This window comes from Dacryopinax primogenitus (assembly GCF_000292625.1).
Source record: "Dacryopinax primogenitus strain DJM-731 SS1 chromosome Unknown DACRYscaffold_7, whole genome shotgun sequence".
Taxonomy (NCBI): Eukaryota; Fungi; Basidiomycota; class Dacrymycetes; order Dacrymycetales; family Dacrymycetaceae; genus Dacryopinax; species Dacryopinax primogenitus.
The window spans coordinates 999,055-1,023,693 of NW_024467204.1; the positions used below are offsets into that span (position 1 = coordinate 999,055).

A 24,639-nucleotide genomic window follows, 5' to 3' on the forward strand; every position below is an offset into this window, starting at 1 on the left:
TTAGTGCAAGTAAATATTTACATGATGATGGTGGGGAATGCATACGCCATTGGACCGCAGTTGTGGTGCTTGTGAAGAGCTAACACGTGAAGCGGAAGCAATGTAAGCATACTTCCGCCAGGGTTGATGTTAGATAAACCATCCATTGTCCATTGTGACTCCGCGCCTGGCTGCAATGACCGTCCTTTGCAACAAACTTGTTGGGAGTTTTCTAAGCATGTTCTCACTGATGGCTGGTATACGGCTCGATATCATCCTGGTGCTCTATGTTTGTTGTGATTAGATGGGGATCGTGGGAGGTGACCTGCCTTTGAGATATAAAAGTGTTAGCGCAGGGTGCAGGGTGGATCCTCGCACTTTCTTTTCCCGCGCTAATCAGTCAACATGGTGTACCGCCGCTCAGCAGTCACACTCACCACGCTCCTTTCTCTCTTTGGTTCGGCTGTAGCTCAGAGCTGTTCATCTGCCGATGCTTGCACCCTTGGCTTGGACCCAATCTGCACCCTCCAGAGATGCCTGTACACGGCGTGCAAAGACGTCGCCAATTTGAGCGGTGAAACCGTGGTCGATGGGATAGTTATGACCCCCTGCGGTACGTTGTCCCACAAATTGATTGGCTCGGCTCACTCAACGGGTGTAGACGCCGTGGACGGCATTGTGGACGATGTGACTCCGTGGGTCGAAAGTCTCATCGGAAAACTCGGCCCCAAGCGCCAAGTCGACGCCATGGTCAGAGATATCGCAGGCATCGATCTTGATGCAAATGTCAGCGTCCACGCGCCGATCACCCGCGGCCTTGCGGCGGACGTGAACGCTGGTCCCATTGTTGTTGGCGCTGGCGTAAAGGCCCGTGCACCCCAGGCTTCCGCCCGCCGCCGTGATCCTACCCCCGTGCAAGGTCAAGTTGGTCCCTACGCCCGCGCAGATTCAACCGTCGACCGGCGCCAGGTATCTGCACGTGCCCCCGCACCTTCAGCCCGGCGCCGCGATGCCAACAAGCGTGATGCCCCCGCTGGTCCTTACGCCGATGATGCCGAGAAGCGTTCCCCACGCCCATCTGCCCGTGCACCCGCACCCTCGGCCCGTCGTCGTGAGGCCACTCCGGTTGAGGGCCAGACTGGTCCTTACGCCCGCGCTGACGCCACTGTGGATCGCCGCCAGGTCTCTGCTCGCGCTCCCGGTCCTTCTGCCCGGAGGCGTGAGGTTGTCAAGCGAGATGCCCAGGTTGGTCCTTACATCGACGACGTGGAGAAGCGCTCGCCCCGCCCTTCCGCCCGCGCCCCGGCACCTTCTGCTCGTCGTCGCGAGGCCACTCCTGTTGAGGGCCAGGTTGGCCCTTACGCTGGCGCGGACGCCACCGTCGATCGCCGTCAAGTATCTGCCCGCGCCCCCGGACGCTCTGCGCGCCGTCGCGAGGAGAAGAGGGACATCCCGGCTGGCCCCTACGCTGATGATCTTGAGAAGCGCTCTCCCCGGCCGTCCGCTCGTGCCCCAGCACCCTCTGCCCGTCGTCGCGAAGCCTCTCCTGTCGAAGGTCAGGTTGGGCCCTACGCCCGTGCCGATGCCACGGTCGACCGCCGTCAGGTATCTGCCCGCGCCCCCGGCCCCTCCGAGCGTCGCCGTTCCCCCCGTCCCGAGGGTCCCATTGGCCCCTATGCTGAAGGTGCTGAGAAACGCGCTCCTGCTCCGTCCCCTCCTCCCCGGGCTCGTAGGGTTTGAGCCCATTAAGCAACTTTCAAGAACACCCTCTCATCTCACCCCACACCCAGTGCTCCCTATCGCTGGCGATATCATCCTGTTCCCCTTTTAACAATTCCCCCGGTTTTGACTGAGCGATCCTAGAACGGACAGCCGATGGTCCTATCTCCGTAGCCTTAGTGTAACCCGTCGATTCCCCGTCATGATTACCTCTTCATTAATTCTTGCTTCACACTCATCCTTGGATTCATGTCTCTAACTCCAATAGTATATGTATATATTGCGCATTGGGATGACGTTGTGGAATCGAGAATTATTCGCCCTACATCGATGCAGCCACAACTGTACAGTTCCAATAATTGTGCCCGTCCCTCAATGAGGACCCTTGAGAGTGAACGGCCCACAACAACGCACGCCGTCCAACACCCAAGCCCATCGCCCAAAATGTCCGCCGATCTCGAGTGGCTCCTTATCCGCGTCAGTACCCACCACTCAAGGAATTGCCCAGGCTAACAGACCCATGTGCAGAAATGGAACTCCTTCATCGTTAAGCGCGTTCCGGAGGGTCCGGTATTCAGCACTGAGGCAGGCAACTTGCGCAACCTGCACTCTGGCAAGTACTCCGGTATTGCCAACAACAAAGTGCTCGATATTGCGGAAGAGAAGGGGCAGATTGTCATTAAGACGCGGGACGCCAGCGCGCCGATTTCGGCCAACAAGAAGGCTGTGAAGACGGAGAGGGTCAGGAGCCGGTCGGGAGGAAGGAGGGTCGCAGGTGTCGTGAGCAAGAAGATTGCGAGCGGTTATAGGCCGGATCTGCGTAAGGTGCGTGGTTCTCAATACCTGTCTAAGGAGGAAAAGGCGTGCTAATGCATTGGATTTTAGGCTGCCCTGGCCCGTGCTTCTGCCCTGCTCGAGGCGCAGAAGTCGAAGAAGGAGTTCCCAGCGAGGGAGATCAGGGGGAAGAAGGCGAAGTCTTTCGGCCTGAAGGCTTGAGGCTGAGGACTCGTGGTGCAGGAGGGAGTGTGATCATGTATGTTTCGTATGTGCTACGCAATATGATGAACATATGAAATCACGATGCCTTGCCACATGCCACAGTATCGCCAAGTACGTGGTCCAGAAGGGAATCAAGTTGGCTGAATTGCAACGAGGCTAGGAATACATTGCGTTGGTCATTTTACACTGGCCCAGTCTGTTGGAAGAATCTCCCTCCTTTCGTTACTCCCTCCATCACCGCACTTCCCTTCTGCGTCGCTCTAACAAACTCGCAGAGTCTAGCTTTGCGTAGCGCCGACGTTTCCGAGTGCTGGACTCGCGATGCTGCAGGGCGAGCTCTGCGCGCTGCTCGGCGTCTAGCTCTCTGATGGACACTGTCTCCTCGCGCTTGAAAAACGTGTGGTCTTCGAGGGCGAGGATACAAGTGTTGTTGAGCGAGTACGCGTCTGGTATTGGAATATGCCTGTTGGACGCGTCAACGCTAGATCACCCCCAGAAGAGAAGAGGACAAACCCAGCAACGTCGCACATCTCTTCACATATCCCCTTGAGTGGGTTCACGCACACCCCCGCTCCAGTCTGGTATGCCCCTGGGTTCGTGCCGCCTAATGATGGTACATAGCATTTTACCTGTTCTCATCAGGACATGGTAATTCGACGCGTCACAACACGTACAGGTCCACACGGCACGTAGCACTCTCCTATTCCCGAAGAATTGCTGTCCTGATCGTCGGCTGTTTGTCCTTCCCCAGGGCAATTATCTGTAGCTTGTCAGCGGCTGCAGATGTACCAGCCACCTCAAGACGCACGACAATAGAAGTACGTGGGGCTGTCGTCAAACAGTTCCGCAGGGGGGAAAGCGACCTCCGCAAAACTCCCTTGATCGCAGAATTCGTACATGCATTGATGATTGATGCACATCGGGTTGGTGCCGAGCATGCATTCGTCGGAGAAGGAGGGGACGGGGCCGTCGTATGTACAGGATTGTGAGGCGAGGACGAGGGGAAGAAGGGCTAAGAGCGCGAGGGGAAGGGAACGGAGGGTGCACATGGCGGTAGGGGGAGAGGAAGGGGAGAGGAAAGGGGAGAAGGAATGAACGGTGGAAGTGTTGGAGAAACTTGGATGGGAGCTTGAAGGCACGTGAGGTGTTAGTAGACCCTTGAAGGATAAATGAGGGGGCGCACTCTCTGTGCCTTGCTGTTGACGCAAACAAATCGCGGAAGTCGCTAGGCAGTGAAGAACGGAAGTTGATGTTAATGACAATAAAAGAAAAATGAATAAATAACATTGGTCGAGAGTTGTCCATTCCATGTACTCATAGGCGTACCATTGGATGTGCAAGGCACTCCCGCTGGATGGACTGCAGGTCCCGTGACGCGCTTTTGGGTTTGTTCCCTTTACGCGTCCTAGATGAAGCAACAGAGGGGCTCGTTCGTGTCCACTGTGGGACGATCGAGACGGGGACGGAGAAGTGGAGGAATGAGTGCGGCGAGCGGCGATCGGACGAACGGGTGAAGCAGGAATAGAACTTGGCGTAAATTGTGATTCCTACGTGGCGACGAGATGGAAAAGGAATGGCGAAGAGTGCAGGGGGTGCCTAAGGGAAAAAAAACTGTAGTGTTGTGCTGGATGGCGGAGGCACAGGGTCAACTTGAACGGGATCAGAACGGGCCGGTTGAGTTCGGACCGAAGATCCGCCGTGTAGATGGTGGAGATGGAGGAGTCTTGTTGAGCCGCTGCCAGCCTGTAATGAGTCCTTGAGCAAAGAAGTACCCACAAGGGGCGTTCGGCACCCTAACATTTGTCCAGCTATCAAATTTGCTATCGCACACCTGGCCAATTCAGTCCTTTGCCCCTTACAACATCACCGGTATAAATTCCCTTGGATATCGGAATTTCAAATGGCAGATAAACGCCCCCCTCCTTCACCTAACGACCCTCCTCCTAAGAAACAGAGAACTCGAGGGATCATGGCTCCTGCTCCATTTGCTGACGATGCATTCAAGGGGTATGCAGTGACCGACACAAAGAACTGGACGGACTTCACCGTCATGAACTACAAGCCTAAGCAGTTCACGGAGGACGACGTCGAGGTCGCCATCACCCACTGCGGCGTGTGCGGCTCGGACGTGCACACGATCACTGCTGGATGGGGTGCGATCACACCCCCTCTCGTTGTTGGGCACGAGATTGTTGGGATTGCCACTCGCGTCGGGAAGAACGTCACCGAGATCAAGCTTGGGGACAGGGTTGGCGTTGGCGCCCAGATCGCGAGCTGCTACACTTGCAAGGCGTGTAAGAACCACAATGAGAACTACTGCCCGACCATGATTGACACCTACGTACGCTGGTAATCCTTTGATTGACGAGAATGTGCTGACTTGTAGGTAGGGCGCCGAATACCCAGACGGGACAAAGACAATGGGTGGATATTCCCTCGCCATCCGTGCCAACAAGCTCTTCACCTTCCACATCCCCGACGGACTTGCCTCCGAAGACGCAGCCTCCATGCTCTGCGCCGGTCTGACCGTCTTCTCCCCCTTGGTGCGGAACGGCTGCGGCCCGGGGAAGAAAGTTGCTGTATGCGGGATCGGTGGGCTCGGGCATTACGCGATTATCTTCGCCCACGCTCTCGGAGCGCAAGTGACAGCCTTCTCCCGCTCTCTGGACAAGAAGGAGGACGTACTCAAGATGGGTGCGGACCGATTAGTGATCTCCTCCGTGCCAGGGTTCGAGAAGGAGTTTGCACGCGAATTCGACATTGTCATCTGTGCATTGAACGTTTCGGCCGGATTCCCGATCGGAGAGTATCTGACGATCCTTGACGTTGCGGGCATATTCATCATGGTCGGTCTGCCGGAGGGCAACCTCCCCGCTCTGACGGCATTCAACCTCCTCCCGAACGGGTGCAGGCTGTCAGGCAGCCATTTGGGGAATCACGAGGAGATGAACCAGATGCTGAAGCTCGCGGCGGACAAGGGACTCAAACCGTGGATACAGAAGATGCCGATGAAGGACTGTGGCAAGGCGGTCAAGGCTGTCAAGGACGGCAAGGTCAGGTATAGGATTGTGCTTGAGCAGGATTTGACACTATGAGGGGCTTTGCATGTGACGACACGCGGGTTGATGGGATGGAGAGATCGATGAGCGAACGAGAAAAGGAAAATCTGGGTTGGCATGGAACAGGCTGCATAGGATGCAATCAATTACATATCTGTTTACTTTTGTGCACTTCCATTTCGCTGGCTGTAGCATGAGATGCGTGAATTCCGGGCGCAGCAAATCTAGAAGATGGTCGAACGAGGGACGCGATACGGTACCCTTCGGCAGGGATAAGGGTATCTCCGTCGTCCTCGCCTTTACCTCTTCCCTCTGCTGGCCGCTCACAGCCGTTCTCCCCATGTCGAGCTCGAGGTCAACAGCGCTGCATCACCCCCCTCCTCGAGCAGTTTACGCCTCTTTCCCAGGGGTTACGTAAGAACCATGTAACCCGATCCGGATGAACGGATTCTGGCAACCTGCGCAGAGCGAACATCCCCCCGATCAGAGGTTTTCCAATAGTCTGTACTGGATTACATGCCTGTCCGAAGCCAGTGGGGGTGCGGTTCGGGGCATGCCAATCCCGCTGGCAGCCGTCGGATGACACGGTGTGCACGGCGGTTGGGTGAGTGGTCTGATTCACATTCCCTATACATTCCCTTCTTCAGCTGGCACTCGCCTGACACACTTTATAAGATCCATCGGGCTGCTCGCTTTGCTGGACACTCGTCTCACGACTTTTACGACCACCTCTCTCTCTCGTCCCTTCTAGTCAAAAGAAATGATGCAGCTTTTCGCTCTGCTCGCTGTTCTCGCCTTTGGCCAGCTCGTCTCTGCGCTCACTATCACCAGTCCCAATGCCGGCACGCCCTGGATAGGGAACACCACCGTACAGGTGTGTCTTATGATCTCGATCACGTCAACAAAGCACTGACTATTCGCAGATCACTTGGACGTCCGTTGCTGGTGACCCCTCGACATTCACCGTCGAGCTCGCCAGGCCAAACCAGAACTTGGGCCCATACGGCGGCCAGCTCGCTGTCGGGAACAATGGTGCGTGCTTACATACCATGTTGAGAATAGGGGCTGATGGATAGACAGTCCCAACCGCTAATGGACAGTTGTCGTTCGAGTTGCCGCAAGTGCCCCCTGGGTACGTACTCCGAACCCAAGGCGCGGATGTTGTATACTGATGTCCCCTTTCTCTCGTGTGCAGCGGTGGCTACGTGCTCACCTTTGTCAACATCTCTGATATCAACATTGTCTACGCGACTTCCGACACCTTCTCCGTCACTGAGAATGATGCTACCTCGACCACCACGAGTACGACCTCTACTTCTGGCACAGTGACCTCTATGAGCGTGAGCGGGAGTACCACCTCCGCCAGCACAGGCTCCTCGTGCGTCTTCTACCTTACAAACTAGAAATTGTGACTGATTTCTTGTATCAGGTCTTCCTCGTCCACTAGCTCAAGCTCGACCGCAACGCCCACTTCTTTCAGCTCCGCTGCTACATCCCTCGTGTCATCCAGCTGGCTCAGGGAACTCATTACGGCAAGCACGGTGCTCAGCGCCGCCTTGGCACTTGGCGCTGGGCTGCTTGCCTGAGCTCCCCGCCGGCTTTTTCAACGAGCTAGCACATCTCCCCGGGACCTTGTTTGCTTCCTTCTTTCCCTCGTGTTTCCTATTTCCTATCCCTACTTGATCTACGCACGGACTTTCTACAAGGACTAGGCTGTCTTGTTCTACCGAGACAATATACATCCTCCGCATTTTTCTATTGATGCATGCAGCATGCAGGAGTGACGTGGCGAGTGTCGTGCGATCGGTTTCTATTGTCTTTTCTATCAACACATCGTCGTCGCCCGTGTATCATGCCGCTGGCGTCGATGTGCTGGCAGGCGTTGTGAATTTTTAAAAAAGTATGAGAAAGCACAAACCCTGACACGAGTACACGGATCCCTTATGACGTGTCAGGATGAGGCTTCCGGAAGGGCACGTCAATTATCCTATCCTGGACAGCTTGGTGATCATTAGAAGAAGCCCATTTCTACTCTTTGAATTGGCGCAGCTCCTAGTTGTATATGTATTCCGAGATCCGGCGCGATCGCACCCTCTGGTCGGTGATGAGTCACAAAAGTTAATGTTGCCGTGCTGCTGCGGCCCAAGCGCGTAGGCGGCGCAGCTTCTATGCAAAGAGCCAAGGGTTGCCTTCCACGTCACTTCAAAAGTGACAAATAGCAGCGCTGCTCTTCCTCTCCACACTGTTATCTGCATGTTCTGTTGACTCGGTCAGCTACCATTGTTGTTTCTGCTGCTTTCTGCCTCTTTGACTCGAGATGACGATCGTCCCTGAGAGTAAAGGAAAGGACGGTGCACCTCCAGCATACGACGACTCCTCCCGCCCTTCAGCCAGTGCGGAGCGCTCTAGGAGCTCTTCCACAGCTGAAAGATCTCATACCCCTGCTGTTCCTGCCAATACTGAGGATCGTCCTCCACCAACCTCTGGAGTGGAAATCGCTTCCAACGGGGATGTAACCTGCACTGACGAGACGATCAACACTGATGGTCTGCTGCCTTCTCTACCTGTTATATGCAGCTCATGAAGACGTTTTCTTTAGTAAATGCTTTGTATGACTTCCTCCTCACGCAGCGCAGTGTGCCTCCACGCGTCATATGTCATATCGTAGGCACACATGAGGAGACACGACTCGAAGAGCAGGTCGTGGAGGACACGACGGTGCAAAACGGTGATCAGCATAAGCAGCGTTCGACTGCTCAGCCGGATCCATCTACCTCTGAGTATGATCAAGAGGGACCAGAAGATTCGGATTCTAGCACCAAGAAATCTAGTCCCAAAAAGCTGAGCAAGGCCCCGATGAACAAAGTCCCTACATCTATCGGAGCCTCGTCGAACGATGGCGGGGAAACACGGATCCGCCGCACCCAGACGACCAAGCTGGTGGAGAAGACAGTCAAGATGACCGGATTTGAGCTGCGCATCGACCTTACTCAATATCTGCTTTGCAAGCCTGTGATATGGACCGCAGAAGACGAGGCGCTCGTCTACCGCGGAGCAACGGACAAACAGCGCTGGCTCGGACTTCCAGGGGTCGACGCTGCAAGGGCGCGGGAAGGAGAAGAGGTTGAGATCGAAGATCGGGAACTTATGCGGAGCTCAAAGGCGCTCAAAAAGTGGGTGAAAGATTATGTAGAGAGGAAGGGGCCGCTGAAGCAGTGGGAGTGGACGAAAGGGGTAGACGGATGGGACTGGGAGGGGCTTCGCGAAGGTAGGAGTGTGTACTCTGTATAAAGGTCGGTTACTGACAATTGGGCAGCTATCAAGGGTGTTGCTCTTCGTACGGGATATGCAGGAGAAGTCAAAGTCACCTTCGACGTCTCAGGACGTCATGTTTATGTGCGCCCGCCTGGTGTTTGGTCGAGCATGTATTCCAATGCGTAAGACCTGCCTCTTCCCTTGCGTCATAAGCTTATACGATACCAGCTTTGGGCACTTCCTTCTTTGGTTCTCGCTCATTATGCCCTATCTCCTGTGCTACTACAAACCAGGTCGCTGGGCCTTAGGCGGAGAAGTCTGGTATTTCCGTCGTGGAGATGTAGGAGTGAAGGAAGGTGCATGGTTCAGGACCTGGGAGAGCACTATCGAGCAAGCTGTGGGCCATCGCATGAAAATCAACGAGGTCTTGAAGAGGCCATGCAGTGAGAGATCTGGTGCCAGGCTGGCAGGCTATGATATTCTGTGATACGTGGTGATTTTCGCCACATTTCTCTGTACTTCTGTAATCTACATCCCATCAATCACACGACACAGACGTACTGTATGATCCCCTTAGCGATACTCGGGCACGACAAGTGTGGGTGAGTTTAACCCAACTGCAGGGCATAGTGCGTCTGAAAGGTAATCACCAGTTGGTCATTCGGACAGTCACGGTCTCGTCCAGGCACAATCGAGATCGGCGGAAAGACAGTCACGTTCGTTGTGTGACCTCTGTTTCATGGAGTAATAAATGGTGTGCATTGCGGCTATGTATTACAATCAACGCGCACCCTGTATCACGAGGGCGCGTTCTGTTCAGTACTGTACTGTGTATGTCCCTCCACCCGAGAACACCTCACAAGCCATACACGAAGGTCCACTTCTTGTCACCAACACGCACGTCGGACCTGTTCTCCTCTTCAATCTCCTCCACCGTCATGTTTGCGAGTTTCTTCGCTCTCCACCTATTGGTCAAGCGGAGGAGCACATGCAGGAGTGCATAGAGGAAGAACGCGCAGACCATCAGCCCGAGCGTCACCGACAACGGGTAATGGTAATCCGGACCATATTGAGCGAGGAAAAGCTCAGAACCGATAATGCCTGAAAGGTTGCCCCAGCCATTGACAGCAAGGACAACGACGCGCTTTCCGGGCTCGGGGGTGTTGCCAGATAGCCAAGCGCTCGTAAGAGGCGAAGAAATGAATGATCCAGAAAGCAGAATCAGAAGACCCGCATAACGCCCTCCAGTGTTGCTTAGGGGCAGAGTTACGGTCATAATCAGACCAACGATGACAATAAGCAATCCTCTAGCCAATATGTGAGTTTTGGACCACCCGTGAAAAAATCAGACAGCTCACCCCAAGATGTGGTATGTCCGGTCCTTGCGCCGATCGGAAGAGTAGGCGAAGAACAAGAGAACGACCGTTCCCGCAACGTAAGGAGGCACCGTCATGAGGTTCGCCAGCGCGCCAGTGTAGCCCAAACCCTGCATTCCACGTTCAGAGTCTGCTTACGCTTGGCAGTAGGCAACGAACCTTAACAACCACAGGGAAGAAGATAGTGAAGCCCTGGGACGACATACTTGCGAGAATATTTGAGGAGAGGGTCACCCAGAGCCTCCAGTCCTTGATCGCCTCCACAATATCACGCCTCGAGATCTTATAGGTGCCGTCCAGATTCGCGGCCGCATCGATGACCATGCGTTTCTCAGCGTATTCGCGCTCATCCGGGGTCAAGTACCACGCTGTCTTTGCGTCTTTAGCCAACACGAATGGACAGAACATGGCCAGGAGGATCGGTACGGCTCCTTCGAGGATGAACAGATATTGCCATGAGTGCAGTGATCCATGAAGTTGGAAGACACCGTAGGCAATTAGGCCACCGAAAGCACCGGCGATTGCGAAAAAACCATAGAACACGGCAAAGCGGAAGGCCAGATCGTATCGGGGATAGAATAGCGACAGGTATGAGAGCACCGAGGGATAGAAACCGGATTCGGCGACACCCATCAAAAGACGAACTGCGATGAGTTGCGCGTCGTTCTTCACGAAAGCGTGGGAGATGGTAAGGATACCCCACAAACTGCTGATGATCGCGATGAAACGTGTCTGGCCGAAACGTTTCCCAAAGGCGGCCATAGGAGGTTGTAGGGGAACGTACGTGGCGAAGAACAAGCTAGTTGCCGTGTTAACCGCTGCGGAGGCGATCCCGATGTCAGCACTGAAGTTGTCTGTCTGGGCGTTGCCAAGGTTGCTCCGATCTAGACCGTTGAACAGATAGATGGCGGCACAGAAAGGAATGACCTGATACAGGTGAGACAAACGAAACACTGCGCAACAGCGCAGTACATACGTAAAGATCAAACTTCCTGTTGAGACGGTAATGGGCTTTCTTTTCCTCTTCCGTGATGGGACGATAACCGCCTTGTTGACTGGTGGCCATTTCTCGCCGAAGCTCGGCAGCCTTGGCATCGTCGACATATAGAGTCTCCTCTGCAATTTGATTGGCCGTAACACCATGCATGATGACCTCTTCATGCATGTGCTTCTCGTCGACGACGTGCGCATGGTGGGCGACGTCCTTCTCGCCAGCGTGCTCTTCGTGAACGGGGATGTCCTTTTCTGAGTCTGCGCCCGACATTGTGAGAAAGAAAAGCGGGTTGAGGGGCAGCGATGCACAGGGAGGCTCGCTGAAGACCTCCACAAGCCAAGTCGACACATTTTATATCCAACGCGTCCGTATCAATGCGGGGAGCCGCCGGCAGTTGCGGGGCCCCGCCCGACGTGAAGGTCATGCGTACTTTGGGGGGAGCGGGGAACTAAGTGGACGACAAAGGTCAACTTTGATTTGATCCCGACAAAAGAAGGAGGTGTGACATGCCCAGGGAAGCCTCCACTTATACGGAGGCATGCGATCGTCGTGTTGATGGCCCGACATGACTATTTGCGGGTCTATCAACTCGTGATTCTTACCAACTGGGACGGTTGAATTGGTTGCATCGTAAAAATACCTTGGCTGTTGCCCACGTTTCAACGGTGGAGTCTCGAAGCTGTCTGACATTAGAACCTGTAGGACCGCCGTGGATCCATTAGCTTACTTGTGGAGAATGGAATAGGGCAAGAACCGCTGCACGTGTCCTTTTACCGACGCTGTCATCTGGTTCCTGGAGGCGACATCCCCTGTCAACCAGGCACTCTGAGCTAAGGCCGCAACCCTCCCGTCTTCCGGCATCTGTCGCGTGCTTCACTGACCGTCGACTTCACGGTCAACTTTGACATACCGCGGGCCGTTTCACGACCGCGACACCTTTTTTTTGGGTCACACTAATAGCCTGCAGGGTTACAATATTCCTTTTGGAGACCAAGAACCGAGATAAGTCCTGCCCAGCCTGGAATCGGACGGGGACGGCAGAATATGTATGCTGGATGCCGACCATGGTTTTCTCCGGCGACCATTCGGTGGTGGTCGGCATTCTATGTATTTCCGGGTTCAGATGCCGATGAAGAGCCACCAAAGGCCACCTGGCCGAAAGTGATTTGCATCTTTGATGATGGATGGGACGATAGCCGACTAACTCCACATTCAGGGGGTTTCAGCGTCCCACGCTGCACCTGATCCCATCATCGCAACCTGTGATCTAGTGATCATTGCACACTGAGGGGATGCGCGTCCGCCTGCGAGACGTCGACCACCCACGTCTCTGTTCCCTCCCCATCCTGTGCCAGCTCCTTGGAAATCCTTTCCCTCAATATGGGTAGATACCCCCGTTCGGTGTTCGTATGCCCGCCTGCAGAGAGTCAGACAGATGGGAAGAGAAGGGGACGGGCGACTCACAAAGGAGTACGGTTTTTCCCTGAGCGACAGCAGCTAGGACATCATGCTGTTCAATGGGTAAATCATACCACGCGTTTTTGTGGTTGCGAAAATGGACGTACGTGTGACATCTCCCCCGTGAACCAGCAGTCTGCGTTCTGTCCTTGCTCTTGTATGGCCGAACCTCCAGAACCTGCGCATAGGGCAATTTTGCTTATTGTATTTTGAGGGTTCATTGTCCCGACGTTGACTTCCCGGAAAACGTTAGATGGTATTGTTCGAATGATTGATAAGTTGAAAGGAAAGAATGCGTACCGGATTCAACGCCGAGGTGCGCCTTAATTGCCCGGACGACATCACCCACCACCGCTGGCTTCGGCAGGTGCACAATCCCACCAGATCTATCCCATGCTTCCCAGCGACCACCCATGCCATTAAACGCTCTCGCAATCCACCAGTTCACCCCCTCATGTGTGCTGTCGAGTGCGGTATGGGGCGTGTAGACGGAGATTCCCTCCCGAGCTACTGTGAGGAGAGTTTTCTGTAGAGGAACCGACTGGGTGAGAGATTTAAGACCACTGAATATAGGAGGGTGGTAGGATATTATGGCCGACGGAGGGTTTGCCAGTGCTTCAGCAAGAACGTGAGGTGTTATGCTTATTCGCAAGGTGAATGGTGTAGGGTGGTCGCAGGAATGACATACTCACTCAATCGTGAGCAATACACGGCGTTCCGTGCGCGGTTTCACGGCCTCTATCGTTTGTCATTCCAAGAATTTTGTTTCCAAGTGGAAAAGAACATACCTAGGAGTATGCCTACCTACCTCACTGGTGTCAATCCGGCGATGAGAATTGAAAAGTGGATAAGAAACGGACATTATCCCATGGTTCCGCCAGCGAAAGGGGAGCGATGCGCTCCATTGCTCTTGCTACCTGTTGTATTATGGAGGCTGACATGGTCTGTGCACAGAATTAGGCCAATAACCTTCAGTCGAGGTTGTTCAACATCAAGTGTTCAGGGTCTGAGCGCTTGACATATTTGCCCCACAATCTCATTCGGCACCTGATGCACCGAATCCGAAAGTGCGCAGGAAAGATACACTCACGTACAACCATGATGTCTTCCATATGGCGTTTTCTCGTTTGTTCCAGGACGGCTAGGCATCTGACCAGATTCTGCCATACCGAACTGCCGGATGTGAGACTATTGCGGTCATTATTATACGGTACTTCGGTTATCATCCGGTTCGGAGTTCGGGGTGGATGACCTGGCCGAACAGTACCCTCAAGCAACACGCGAATGCTTCAGAAATCTCTCTCCGCTAATGCAGATCTTCTCATTTACGACCTTGAAGATTCAGTATCTGCGTCGGCAAAACCCCATGCACGCAAGGCTCTGACAGAATTCTTGGCAAGCGAGGCAGACGCTTTGAAGGGGAAGAATGTAGCTGTTCGCCCACAGGCAGTAGGTGCAGAGGGTTGGGAGGATGATTTGAAAGCTGTGGTGCGCATTTTTGCCTTCATTAAGCTGTGCTCTTTGCTTATGAATTAGTACAGTTACCCCACAGCAATGTGAACACCATCGTGCTTCCGAAGGTGCATTCTCCGTCAGAGCTCAACATATTCGCAGGGGTTGTACATACTGCCAGGGGTATCGACCGGAGGTTGGATGTGGTGGCAAGCATTGAGAGTGCGCGGGGAATGTGGTCGGTTGGAGATATCGCATCGTGGAGAAGCCGTGGAGGGGTCAAGCTCAGTGCATTACTGGTGCATTAATCTCTTGTCGAGACATCCAATAAACACTGAACACTACCTATAGTTCGCTGCTGAGGACTGTGAGTCTCTGCGTCTACGTGAAACGTGGATTATCAAAGAATATTGACCATCCGCAGACTGTGCCGACGGCGGGATTGTCCGCACTCCGTCCCGGCGAGAGCTCCTGTATCCTCGAGCTCGGCTAGCAACAGCCGCAAAGGCCTACGGTCTGATGGCGATTGACATGGTACATCTATAATACCCCCTGCCAGTCGTCCAATATTGAGAGTAGTGCGATGCAGGTGTGTGTGGACTACAAGGATGAGCAGGTTGCTCGAGACGAAGCGACGGAGGCAAGGGAGATGGGCTATGATGGCAAGGTATGTTTCTTTACTATAGTCCCTCTTTGATTCCCGAATGGTTATTGAATCAATGAACAGCAAGCAATTCATCCCTCTCAACTTTCCATATATAATAAAACTTTCCTACCCTCCTCCGCTGAAGTTCGTCGTGCCAGCCTCATTCTCACAGGCATGGAGAAAGCGAACAGCGAGCAGGGGGCAGGCGCATTCGGACTCGAAGTGAACGGAAGGACAGAAATGATCGATATGCCCATGCTGCGACAGGCATGGCGGGTGTTGGCACGAGCAAGGCAGGCTGGGATGGATATCCCCGACTATAGCACAGAGACAACAGGAAAATAAAGGTGTAGAAGAACGCTGTAACATGAAGTTTATAGGAATGAAATATGGCTATCTACATAGTTCAATCTTCCCCACGCTTCACATCCATCTTATAATACTTCTTCGTACCCTCAGGGAATGCGTTCGGACCTGGGGGCGCTGCGAGTCCGTTGCGTTTCTCGTGCACTTTGATCTCCTCCTCGCTTCGCAAGTAGACGCTGTCCACGCTCTGGGGCGACAGACCTTGCGCCACGGCGTGCGCAATCATGCGTCCGAGTTCTTCTTGTACACGAGCCTTCTTAAACGCTAGAGCTCCGCAAGTATGGAGAAAGCAGGAAAAAGGGAGGCGAGACTCACTGTAGTTCCGTGGGTAGTACACTTTACGCGGTGCAGTGGGTTGCCACTCGCTAGGCAACACGCGTTTCTTTCCCAGTGCGTTGAGAATGTAGAGTTCGCAGAGTGACTATGCACGGACTTCGTAAGTACAATCCTCTCTCATGACGAAGACAAACGCAGCTCACATAGTCCTCGGGGTTCTCTCGATTCAGGTTGTAGGGCTCCTTCATATTCACATGCGGATTGGTGATCACCCGCTGCGTCCTCAGGTGGTTCTTGCTGGCAGTGTGCGGTAGCAGTCCATGCAAGATGAGCGTATCGCCAGCCTTGGCCGTCACCTCGACGAACTTCTCGCATTGCGGAATATGCGCATACAATTGGTCGAATGGTGGATCCAAGCCCTCCGGATGTACGTAAAGGTGGTCCACGATGCCCGTGATGCCATCCTCGCACAGCCAGGTGCCTCCGCCCCGTGCGGGAATATCGGTAAAGCAGTGTATGACGGTGAGAGCGTTGCCCGAAGAGTCGACGAATTGGCGATACCAGTCGTTGTCGGTGTGCCAACCACCAGCTTCTTGCGGTTTCTGGTCGTGCTAATATGATTGCATCAGAGATATGCCCAGTGCTGGTTAAGGAGATGAGAACAATCACACACATCTCTCCAGTACTCAGTGCCACTGTTAATGATGAACTGATCACCGTGGTGTGTCTCTCGGTTGGGATCGATTTTGTCGGGCCCGCCGACAATCTCGATCATCGCTTTGTACGCATCCGGACAAAACTCTAGTAGTTATATAAATCAGACTTTCGTCCTAGGGCGAGCGGCATTAAACAAGATAAGAGTTAGGGAGACGCACCTGCAACTGGCACCTCCCTGTGCCTCGGAAGCTTGACATATTCATCGGTCCATGTGCTCACGTCGCTCCCGTCGAACCCCAGGCGCACCCAGCCGTCGGCCATCCAAGCATCCAGATACTTCGGGTTGATCGCGTTGGGGATGCGAAGCCAGCCATGCTCGAGGAAATGCTGCCGCTGCTCCTCTGTCAAGTACTCGTAGTTAACCATGTCGCTCAGAAGGGCTCAAGAAACAGGAGGACTCCAGATATCCAAGCGACGATGACCATAGAGTCGCGGAGGGAACGAGTAGTATAGAGCAGCCAGCATGCTCAGATTACCGAGAGCTACATATAATCCGTCATAAAGAGTAAACCTCCACAGAGGAGAAGAATTCTGCCCGCGGAGCATCGTCGGGGAGGGGACCCAAGTATAGTGCCTGTGGGGGTCAGCGCATGGCTTCTCGGTCCGAACTCGCGGGGAGCGGGACAGGTTTCCTTTCTGGGCCATGTCGATGACCGGACCGACGTGCTATGAGCGGGGATGTGCTACATTCTGATGACTGTTCGAATTGAAAGTTGATATGAGAGCTTGGAGAGCGTATCGGAATTGTTGCCAGTCAAGCGGGTATCTTGCTACATACCAATGATAGCCCGGCCAAGGATTCCCCAATGCGGAAGGCATACCGACCGAATTGCGATCGGAATGGGGGGTTCGATTATAGCGACACAAATACAGGGGATATGTGTCGAATATAGTATCCATCCCACGTCTCCCCTAGAAGATCTGCCGCGGGTTTATATCAGTTCTCTCGTTGGAATTCTAAGCCTGCAACGCACCTCATCGAATGGCCGAGTGTCCTTTATACAACTTGCGAACACCTCGTCTACTGCTTTCTCCGCCACTCCCGGACCGGCGCATGCCTGATTCGATTCTACGGCCATAATAGCTCGACGTCGTACGCATTCCTGGTGTTGTTTAGTGAACCCGAAGAAACCACGCATGACTTCCCGATTCCACTTGCAGTCGCCAGAGAGGTTGCTAGCTCGGATCTGTGTTATGCATGAGTGTCTTTCCTCTTTCTTTGCAGGTATGGTATGACTCACCTCGGTGCAAGCATGATGTCTACAATTAGTCCAGTCGAGGTCAAACTTTGTCCGATCGTACACATGTATCAGCTCATGAACCATAGTATCCTCCATCTTCTGCTTGCTCATCATCTTGTCCTGGCACAGAAGGATACTCCCATCATTTGCTGAGCCTCCAGACCGGTACGCTTCACAAGGCTCGCAAAAGAACTGCTCTGGAGGGACGGGTTGGCCCAGGAGGGCGAGGTGCTTCCTCATGAATACCACTGCGGGGCCTGCAATAGTTGCGAAAGCAAAAAATTCAGTGCACACGATGATGATAAATTCCAGACACAACGCACTATACCAGACCAACTCTCGCTTCCACCTCTCACACTGGTCCCACTGCGCGGCCAGCATCTTCTGGTCCACCTCCTGCCCTCGCAATACTGCATCCTCTGGGGAGAGCCCGAGCCCCGTGATCCACGTCGCTGAACGGCGCCAGCGCTCGAATGCTGTCTGGTCTACTTGTTTCGTTCTCGAAGGTGGGGTAGATGAAGACCCAGCTTCGGTAGACATTTTGTAGCGCAAGTCGACGAAGACCGAATACCCTGACGACAACAATGTATGATTACGTAATCCACTGATAAAAATTACACGTCGCTGGCGCAGTCATTGCATGAGGTACACCTGCTTTCATTCGTCTGGAGTGGGCAGTCGCAACGGCGAGTAATAGATGACTGATATAGCATCGCAGAGAATACAGTAAATACCACACACAACCTACACAACAACATTAAGAAGAAATATCAAGTACATCAGTCCTGTCAGAGTAAAGGTCCAAAGGCGGCGTATCCATCATGCAATCTGATTCCCCATCATCCCCATACCTTGATTTATCCTCCTGCATATCCCAGACGATTGGATCCACATCATTCACTAGAAGTATGCCCCTATTCTCCCCTGTTTCGACGATCCGCGGCAAATCACCAGCGATTCGAACAGCCTCGTCATACATGTTCCCGCCCAGCTCCCACTCCTCGAAACTGTCCACCCAGCCCTGGAGATCTTCCCTCCACATCCGCGCCGCATTCTCAGCAGCAGCAAAGTCTCGCGCTACCCAGAGTATCATGTCTGCCACAAGATTGCGTGCGGCGAGGTAGACTTGGAATCGGAACCATTCGGACGCACCCTCTGCTTCTCTCGCATCTGGAGTGTCGAATTGGGCAAAGATTTCTGCAAGACCGAGGAATCGTGGCCGATGTAGAACGGGAAGCGGCATGTGGGTGCCTTCGTAATCGGGAGAGGACGGAAGGGAGGACGGGGGCGTAGGCAGTAATGTTGCCTGAGGCCGCCCGTGCATTCGGCGCCAGTAGAGAGTACCCTTTCCTACTTGATTTGGCTTCCCAGAAGTAGTCGCTTGGCGCTGTCGTGCCGACCCTGAGCGGGAGAGGACAAACCATGAGTCCTGCCCGGTTGGAGGGGCATGGAGAAATGCTGGGAGAGTGCTCGCCTCCGGTTGTCCAAAGAATTTCCGTTTGCTGTGTACTGGCAGCTTCCAAATAGGGAGCATCTCGAAGCTTGGTAGAAGTGCAGATGGGATACAATAGTTATTGAATCGATGCGGGGCAGACGTAGAAAGGCGAAGACAAGGAAGGAAGTTCATGGGAGATCCGGTGTTGAAGAGAGGGAGGCCATTATGTACGCTGCCACAGTGGTCCTGGCGCCGGGGAGGCGGAGGATGGCCAGTAGGAGGCCAGCAGCAAGCCGTGAGGCAGTTAAGTAGGAATCAGGACCAAGACACACATGGCCCAACCTCGAGTGGAGAACATCAGTTAGACCCGCTCAGAGACAGATGCGACGCGTTAGAACGTGAGACCTGGATCCTCCGCCGCTCACTCAGAGACAAATTATGTGGAAGCTCAATTTTGTGCCTGTTTTCTGTTCATAGATTTTCGGTCATTTCCATTTTTCTGTTGCGAGTGAGGGACAATGAACAAGGGCTGGTTTCCGCAATATGGCGGAGCGCGAGTGAAGGGTCGCCACAGGGAAGCACTCGGAAGACGCTATCAAAGGAGGGAAGCGCGGAAGCGAATGCACAGCCCTTCTTTCGTACCATCTCGTCGTCAACGGAACTATCGTGGTCTGCTCTTGCTTTGGCTTTGGTTGGACATGTTGGAATTTGTGTCGGTGGCCACAATGGACTTATCTATTCTCCTTTTGGCTTCGTCTCGGGGTTACATGGACTCGGGATGCTTTGCATCACTGGCTGTGCAGATCTTGGCGCCACGGAGTGGATCTCACTGATGCGGCTGTAACCTCATTCTTTCATTCTCAAGAGCGATCCGATCTTCTTTGACCGTCATGCATATGGATCATTACTGCAAGCTCACAAGCGCAATAGTACATTATCTATGTCCTTGGTCCGCCGATTTTCTGCATCTCCTTCCTTCTGGGCTCCTGCTCCATTGGCAATGGAGCGTTCCTACCTTCCTTGACTTCCTTATATGCATAACTACGGCAAGCTCAAATGCACCCTAGTACTGGCATTTTGTCCTTGGCTTGCTTGAGCCTCGGCATTTATTGGGGCACCCGAGGAACACTCGGGCCTCGGGCCCGTTCTACTTGCAGAACAGAAGTCTTACCTTACTTGCTAGATGTATGCGCTCCATTTACGTCATTACCCAAGCTCAAAGCACGCTAGTTCTGTCTTTTGTTCTCGATTCGCCTGATCCTCGGCATTTCTCCGCTTCTAGCCGCACAGTAACTGTTCCTTTCGCACAACTGGAGGGATCCTCCTTCGTTCAGGAAGTACCAATGGCCTACACGGGTCGCTTCCGGTCTTCCATGCACGTTGCCCACATCTTATCATTACAAACCAAGCCAGTACTCTCCTTGGCATCAAATCGATGACTCATCAGTAAACCCCAAGCCGGTGCTTACAAGACCGCCCAGTAAACGCTCCAACTTCCAACCGAGGATGAACGACTTACCGCCACCTTCAGCATCCCAGAACACCTCGTCTGTATCACGCCGGTGGAGGCTCAGCCTCTAAGGGCTTCTTTTCCGACTGATGTAGAAGCTCTACGCGTCTTCGTCTGTGGTCTGCTTGGGCTTGGAAGTACACGTGCTCTTATACTTGCCTCGGACGTTGAGCTGGTTCTGCCGTTTGTAGTCCTTAGACTCCTAAATCCAGTGCATGACAAGACCGTCATTGTCTCTGCTCTATGCCGGAGGACTTCCGACACGACAACCCGAGGCAACCCGAGATCAGATCAAGACCTTATCAATATCCCCTGCTTGCGATATCTTCATTCCTGGCTCCTTGGCGTAACCTAGAATGCATATCATCTTGCGGTCTTCTCAGCGCGGCGAGTACATGCGCGCTTTTGCTCGGACGTTGACTGTTCTCTAGCCGTCGTTCCCGGCATTGTCATACTTCTGAACCAGTGCTTGACTATACGACTTGCCGTTCGTTTTACGTGCCGGAGGACTTCCCAAGGCAAACCGAGTTGGGACATGCCAAGATCAGGTCAGGACACAAATGGCGCATATCTTCCCAGCAAGATCTGCATCCGTATCGCAAGATAAAGCTACAAAACGCATACATTCTTGTGGTCTTCTTGGCTTGGCGGGTACACGCGCACTTTCCCTTGGTGTTGAGCTGGCTCGAAATACTGTTCACAGTGCTTTGGGACTTGTGAGACCGTATGGGTGACGATACTGCCCCTGTCGGTACTCTGTCTGCTTGGCGCAATCCTAAGATCATCTTGTGATCAGTATGCATTGGCAAGTACGCCTGTGCTTGGCCTTGGATATCGAGCTGGATCGAGCTTTCTTCGCAGGTTTATGCGATTGCCAAAACCGGATAACCGATGTTACCACTCGTGGTTTGTACCTTGCTCCGAAGTACTCCCGACAAGAGACGACACGCGCAGGACCAGCATTTAATTTGCATCCCCCGCCAGCAAGCTCATCCCTGGCGCAACCCGAGATCCAGAAAGTCTATTATCGTCTGACAGCCTATCTAGACATACGCCGAACGACCGTGTGCCTGGACCGGAAGGCACCAGAATGTGTTGGGTGCGCAGCAATTTGCTTTCCCGGAGGACTTCTGTGGGTTCTTTGTTCTGCCTTCTTTGGATGATGCTACCTGCGCTGGCTGGGGTGACAATGGTATGCTGTATCACTGGACGTAACAACAAGTATGAGTACATATCAACTGAGTCTGTGATTATTGACAAGTCTGCAGGTGATAATACCGGCAAAGCAAGGGTAGAATTCAGGGCCTCAGAACCGGATCGCTCCCAGAGAAAGAAGGGGAGTGGAATAGGCCGGGAAGGTACAGAGAGTCGTACGACCTTTCGGGACCCTTGCAGTTACCGTTACCCATGGGAAGCCGAGAGTATCGGTAACTTAAGGTGAATGGTAATATGTGGGTAAGCCAAGGGCAGAGGACAAAGAATAACAATTAAAAATAACCTACGAACAGTCATCATCGTTATCGATATCGGAGGAAATCAGCCGAATCCGAAGACGGTCCAAAGGGACCGAAAATAGCCACCGCCCACAAATTCTATTTCCAGCATCGGAAAAGAATCGCCCAAATACAAGTTCGCTGAGAAAATGTGCAACGGAGAAGGGTATTTATAGTTGCGAATGGGGTCCATGATACAAGATGGATGGCGCTGTGTGATGCGCTGGAAGAGTAGCAAAAATTGACCTCGAAGAGAGAGGAAAGGAGTAAGAATGAATATGTGGTGTCACGAGCCAAAAATACTTACCTGTCATGTCCTGTTTGACGCGTGTATCAATAATACAGCACCGCCGTTCCTAAAATAGACATAGGCACTCCATTTATTGTCTATTTTTAGCGCCCAGATTTGTCGGATATGGAACAACAGGCAAACAAGCAGGCAGATGACTTCCTCCTCGACCTCCTTCTCTTTTCTCTTCACTTATCTCTACTCCCAATTTCATATCCTACTCGACCTCCTTAGCCAGCTTATACGCCAGAACTACCTCATCGTACAAAAGTGCAAATTCTTCCCTTCGCTCCGACCTCGGCCACCCATTCACACCAGTAATAGTACACCCTGCACAAGGTCTTGCGCAGCAAGTTAAATAGACCCATCCTAACACTTTATTCTGTTGTCAATTCCAAGCACTGGTGCTGCATGAGGCGACCTCGACAGCGTCCGTCATTGTCGAGGAACCCGAAACGAACTACTCAGTGTAGTCTATTGTCGCCCAAATTCGTTGGCGAACACAACTGTGACTGAGGTTGACCAGAGATGCCAGAACCGGCAGTATTCATCGTCGTGGCCATCTTAGCAGTAGCGTGCGCAGGAGCTCCCTTCCGTACGTCCCTGTCTCCGTTCCGCCAACCTCCTCCGCAGTCTCCTCCCGCCCCAAATCCCCTCAATCCATGCTAACACCACACATAGTATACTGGCATATCAAATCCCGTCGTTCTCCCTCCTCCCCTTCCAATCAGGACCGCACCGACCCCCTCATGCGTCGGCTGGAAGCCGGTACACTGGGGAAAGACCCACCGTCGACCCGTCTCCCCGGCGCAGCAGGTCTTGTCGTCTCGGCCACACAATCAACGCACTCCCAGCGGGGGCATAGATCTGGAGGCAGCGGGAGGAGTGGGTTGAGCGGGATCACGGTCGTCGAGCTTCCGCCGGTAAGGAGGGGATCGACGTCCCCGCTTGCACCTGAGGCGGGCCCGAGTAATCCCCGTCGCGTACGTGGCTCTCCACCTCGCACCGCACATGCACAACGACATCCATCGCCTTCTCCCTCTACCCCGCGGCCAGGGTCAGGAACTCGAGGGCGCCCAGTTTCACCTAGAGAAGAAGCGGAAGAGCCTCCAGCGTACGAGGAGGTGGTCGTCGATTCGTAAGAAGGCAGAGAGCCGGGGGGAGAAGCAGGAAGAAGAGGGGGATGAACGTCCTCGGAGTGAGCGGGCAGTTAAAGGCTGGGAAGAACCAGAGCCATTCGGCAAGTGGGAAAGAAGCTGCGGAGTTACGGGGTTGCGCTTGGCACTGGTTTGCCGTCATCCCCCATTATCTTTCCCGCTTCTATCCCCTCTTGCAGGTTTGCATATGTCCGTGTCCATGTCTTTGTTGGTGTTTGGGTGCCTGGGTGTGGTTTCTTGTGCAAATGTTCAATGTACTCTGAGCTCATTTGTTTCGTTCTTCTTTATCTTCGAAAGGGTAAAAAGTGTAATGATGATCTGTGTGTTGTTCGTTTCCTATACTGTTTTGATCGAGACGCGGATGTCTGGGATGTCTGGATGCTCCGCTGGACCGCTGCCCAGCCTGCTTGTGTAAAGCTAACTGCGCGACCTTCTGGTTAAGAAGCAGGAAAAGTATGGATAAATAAATACAAAATGATATTGTCAAGTGTCTAGGGACAAATTGGAATAAAAGAAATCATAAGTGTCGTAACAAATCATATCGTGTCCGAGCCTCTACACCAGCTGTACAAACCTTTCAAGCCTTGTCAGCAACCACGTTAATAAGCGGCGCAGCGGAGCGGAAGGTAATGGGGATAGGCTGGCCCGGGGTAGTGCCCAGCTGAGTCTCCTCGATGATGAGGTTATATTTCCCCGTTGGCCCGCCGTATGCGACCGGTATCTGGAACTGGGCATCGACCACGTTGTTGCTGTTGGGCGCCAGGCCCTTAGCGAGATAGACGACATCGTTGCTATCAGCCTCGAGCTGGAGCGAGATCTCGATGTGGTGTGTCTTGACGTGGGTCACACCCTGGGAGTTGGTGTACGGCTGATCGACGCCTTGGTACACCACGTGGCCGAGCCCGACGGTGTTGTCCCAGACAGCGTTACCCTGCGGCAGCTGGAGAGTGCCCGAAGGGCCGGGCGCGTCACGCTTCGCGTTCTGGCTCTGAGAAGGGGTGGGTCCAGCGACAACGTTGATCAACGGTGCTGCGGAGCGGAAGGTGATGGCGATAGGCTGGCCGGGGGTGGTACCGAGTTGGGTCTCTTCGATGACGAGGTAGCACTCGCCCGTCGGGCCACCGTACCCGATGGGGACCTGGAATTGGACGTCGATGATGTTATTGGAGTTGGGAGCTAGGCCTTTGGCGATAGGGATAAAGTAGTTGCTGTCGGCTG

General features: G+C 53.6%; 5 protein-coding genes across 5 annotated transcripts in view; 4 read left to right on the forward strand and 1 right to left on the reverse strand.

Annotated features, from left to right (window-relative positions):
- Window positions 1-1,485: 1,485 nt before the first annotated feature.
- On the forward strand, window positions 1,486-1,925 carry DACRYDRAFT_21792 (uncharacterized protein). The gene has a single exon (XM_040772550.1). The coding sequence runs from the start codon at window positions 1,655-1,657 to the stop codon at window positions 1,808-1,810; it is 156 nt and encodes a 51-aa protein (XP_040629741.1). The 5' UTR covers window positions 1,486-1,654; the 3' UTR covers window positions 1,811-1,925.
- Window positions 1,926-2,098: 173 nt separating this feature from the next.
- DACRYDRAFT_94506 (ribosomal protein L28e) lies at window positions 2,099-2,821 on the forward strand. The gene is made up of 3 exons (XM_040777226.1): window positions 2,099-2,175; window positions 2,227-2,523; window positions 2,584-2,821. Exons 1-3 carry the CDS (start codon window positions 2,143-2,145, stop codon window positions 2,692-2,694), a joined length of 441 nt encoding a protein of 146 aa, XP_040629742.1. The 5' UTR covers window positions 2,099-2,142; the 3' UTR covers window positions 2,695-2,821.
- A 110-nt stretch (window positions 2,822-2,931) lies between these two features.
- DACRYDRAFT_106898 (uncharacterized protein) lies at window positions 2,932-3,746 on the reverse strand (the record flags this gene model as incomplete). The annotated part of the gene is made up of 4 exons (XM_040768359.1): window positions 2,932-3,160; window positions 3,211-3,326; window positions 3,372-3,457; window positions 3,506-3,746. 4 exons carry the CDS (start codon window positions 3,744-3,746, stop codon window positions 2,932-2,934), a joined length of 672 nt encoding a protein of 223 aa, XP_040629743.1.
- A 920-nt stretch (window positions 3,747-4,666) lies between these two features.
- DACRYDRAFT_15428 (GroES-like protein) lies at window positions 4,667-5,792 on the forward strand (the record flags this gene model as incomplete). The annotated part of the gene is made up of 2 exons (XM_040771105.1): window positions 4,667-5,038; window positions 5,088-5,792. 2 exons carry the CDS (start codon window positions 4,667-4,669, stop codon window positions 5,790-5,792), a joined length of 1,077 nt encoding a protein of 358 aa, XP_040629744.1.
- A 690-nt stretch (window positions 5,793-6,482) lies between these two features.
- The window catches only part of DACRYDRAFT_21795 (uncharacterized protein), a 79,325-nt gene continuing 61,168 nt past the window's right edge, over window positions 6,483-24,639 (forward strand). Inside the window, exons 1-6 of the mRNA XM_040772551.1 lie at window positions 6,483-6,506; window positions 6,545-6,551; window positions 9,384-9,443; window positions 22,422-22,534; window positions 22,685-22,832; window positions 23,434-23,516. The gene's annotated coding sequence lies outside the window, so the exon portion shown is untranslated. The remainder of the gene's footprint in view (window positions 6,507-6,544; window positions 6,552-9,383; window positions 9,444-22,421; window positions 22,535-22,684; window positions 22,833-23,433; window positions 23,517-24,639) is intronic.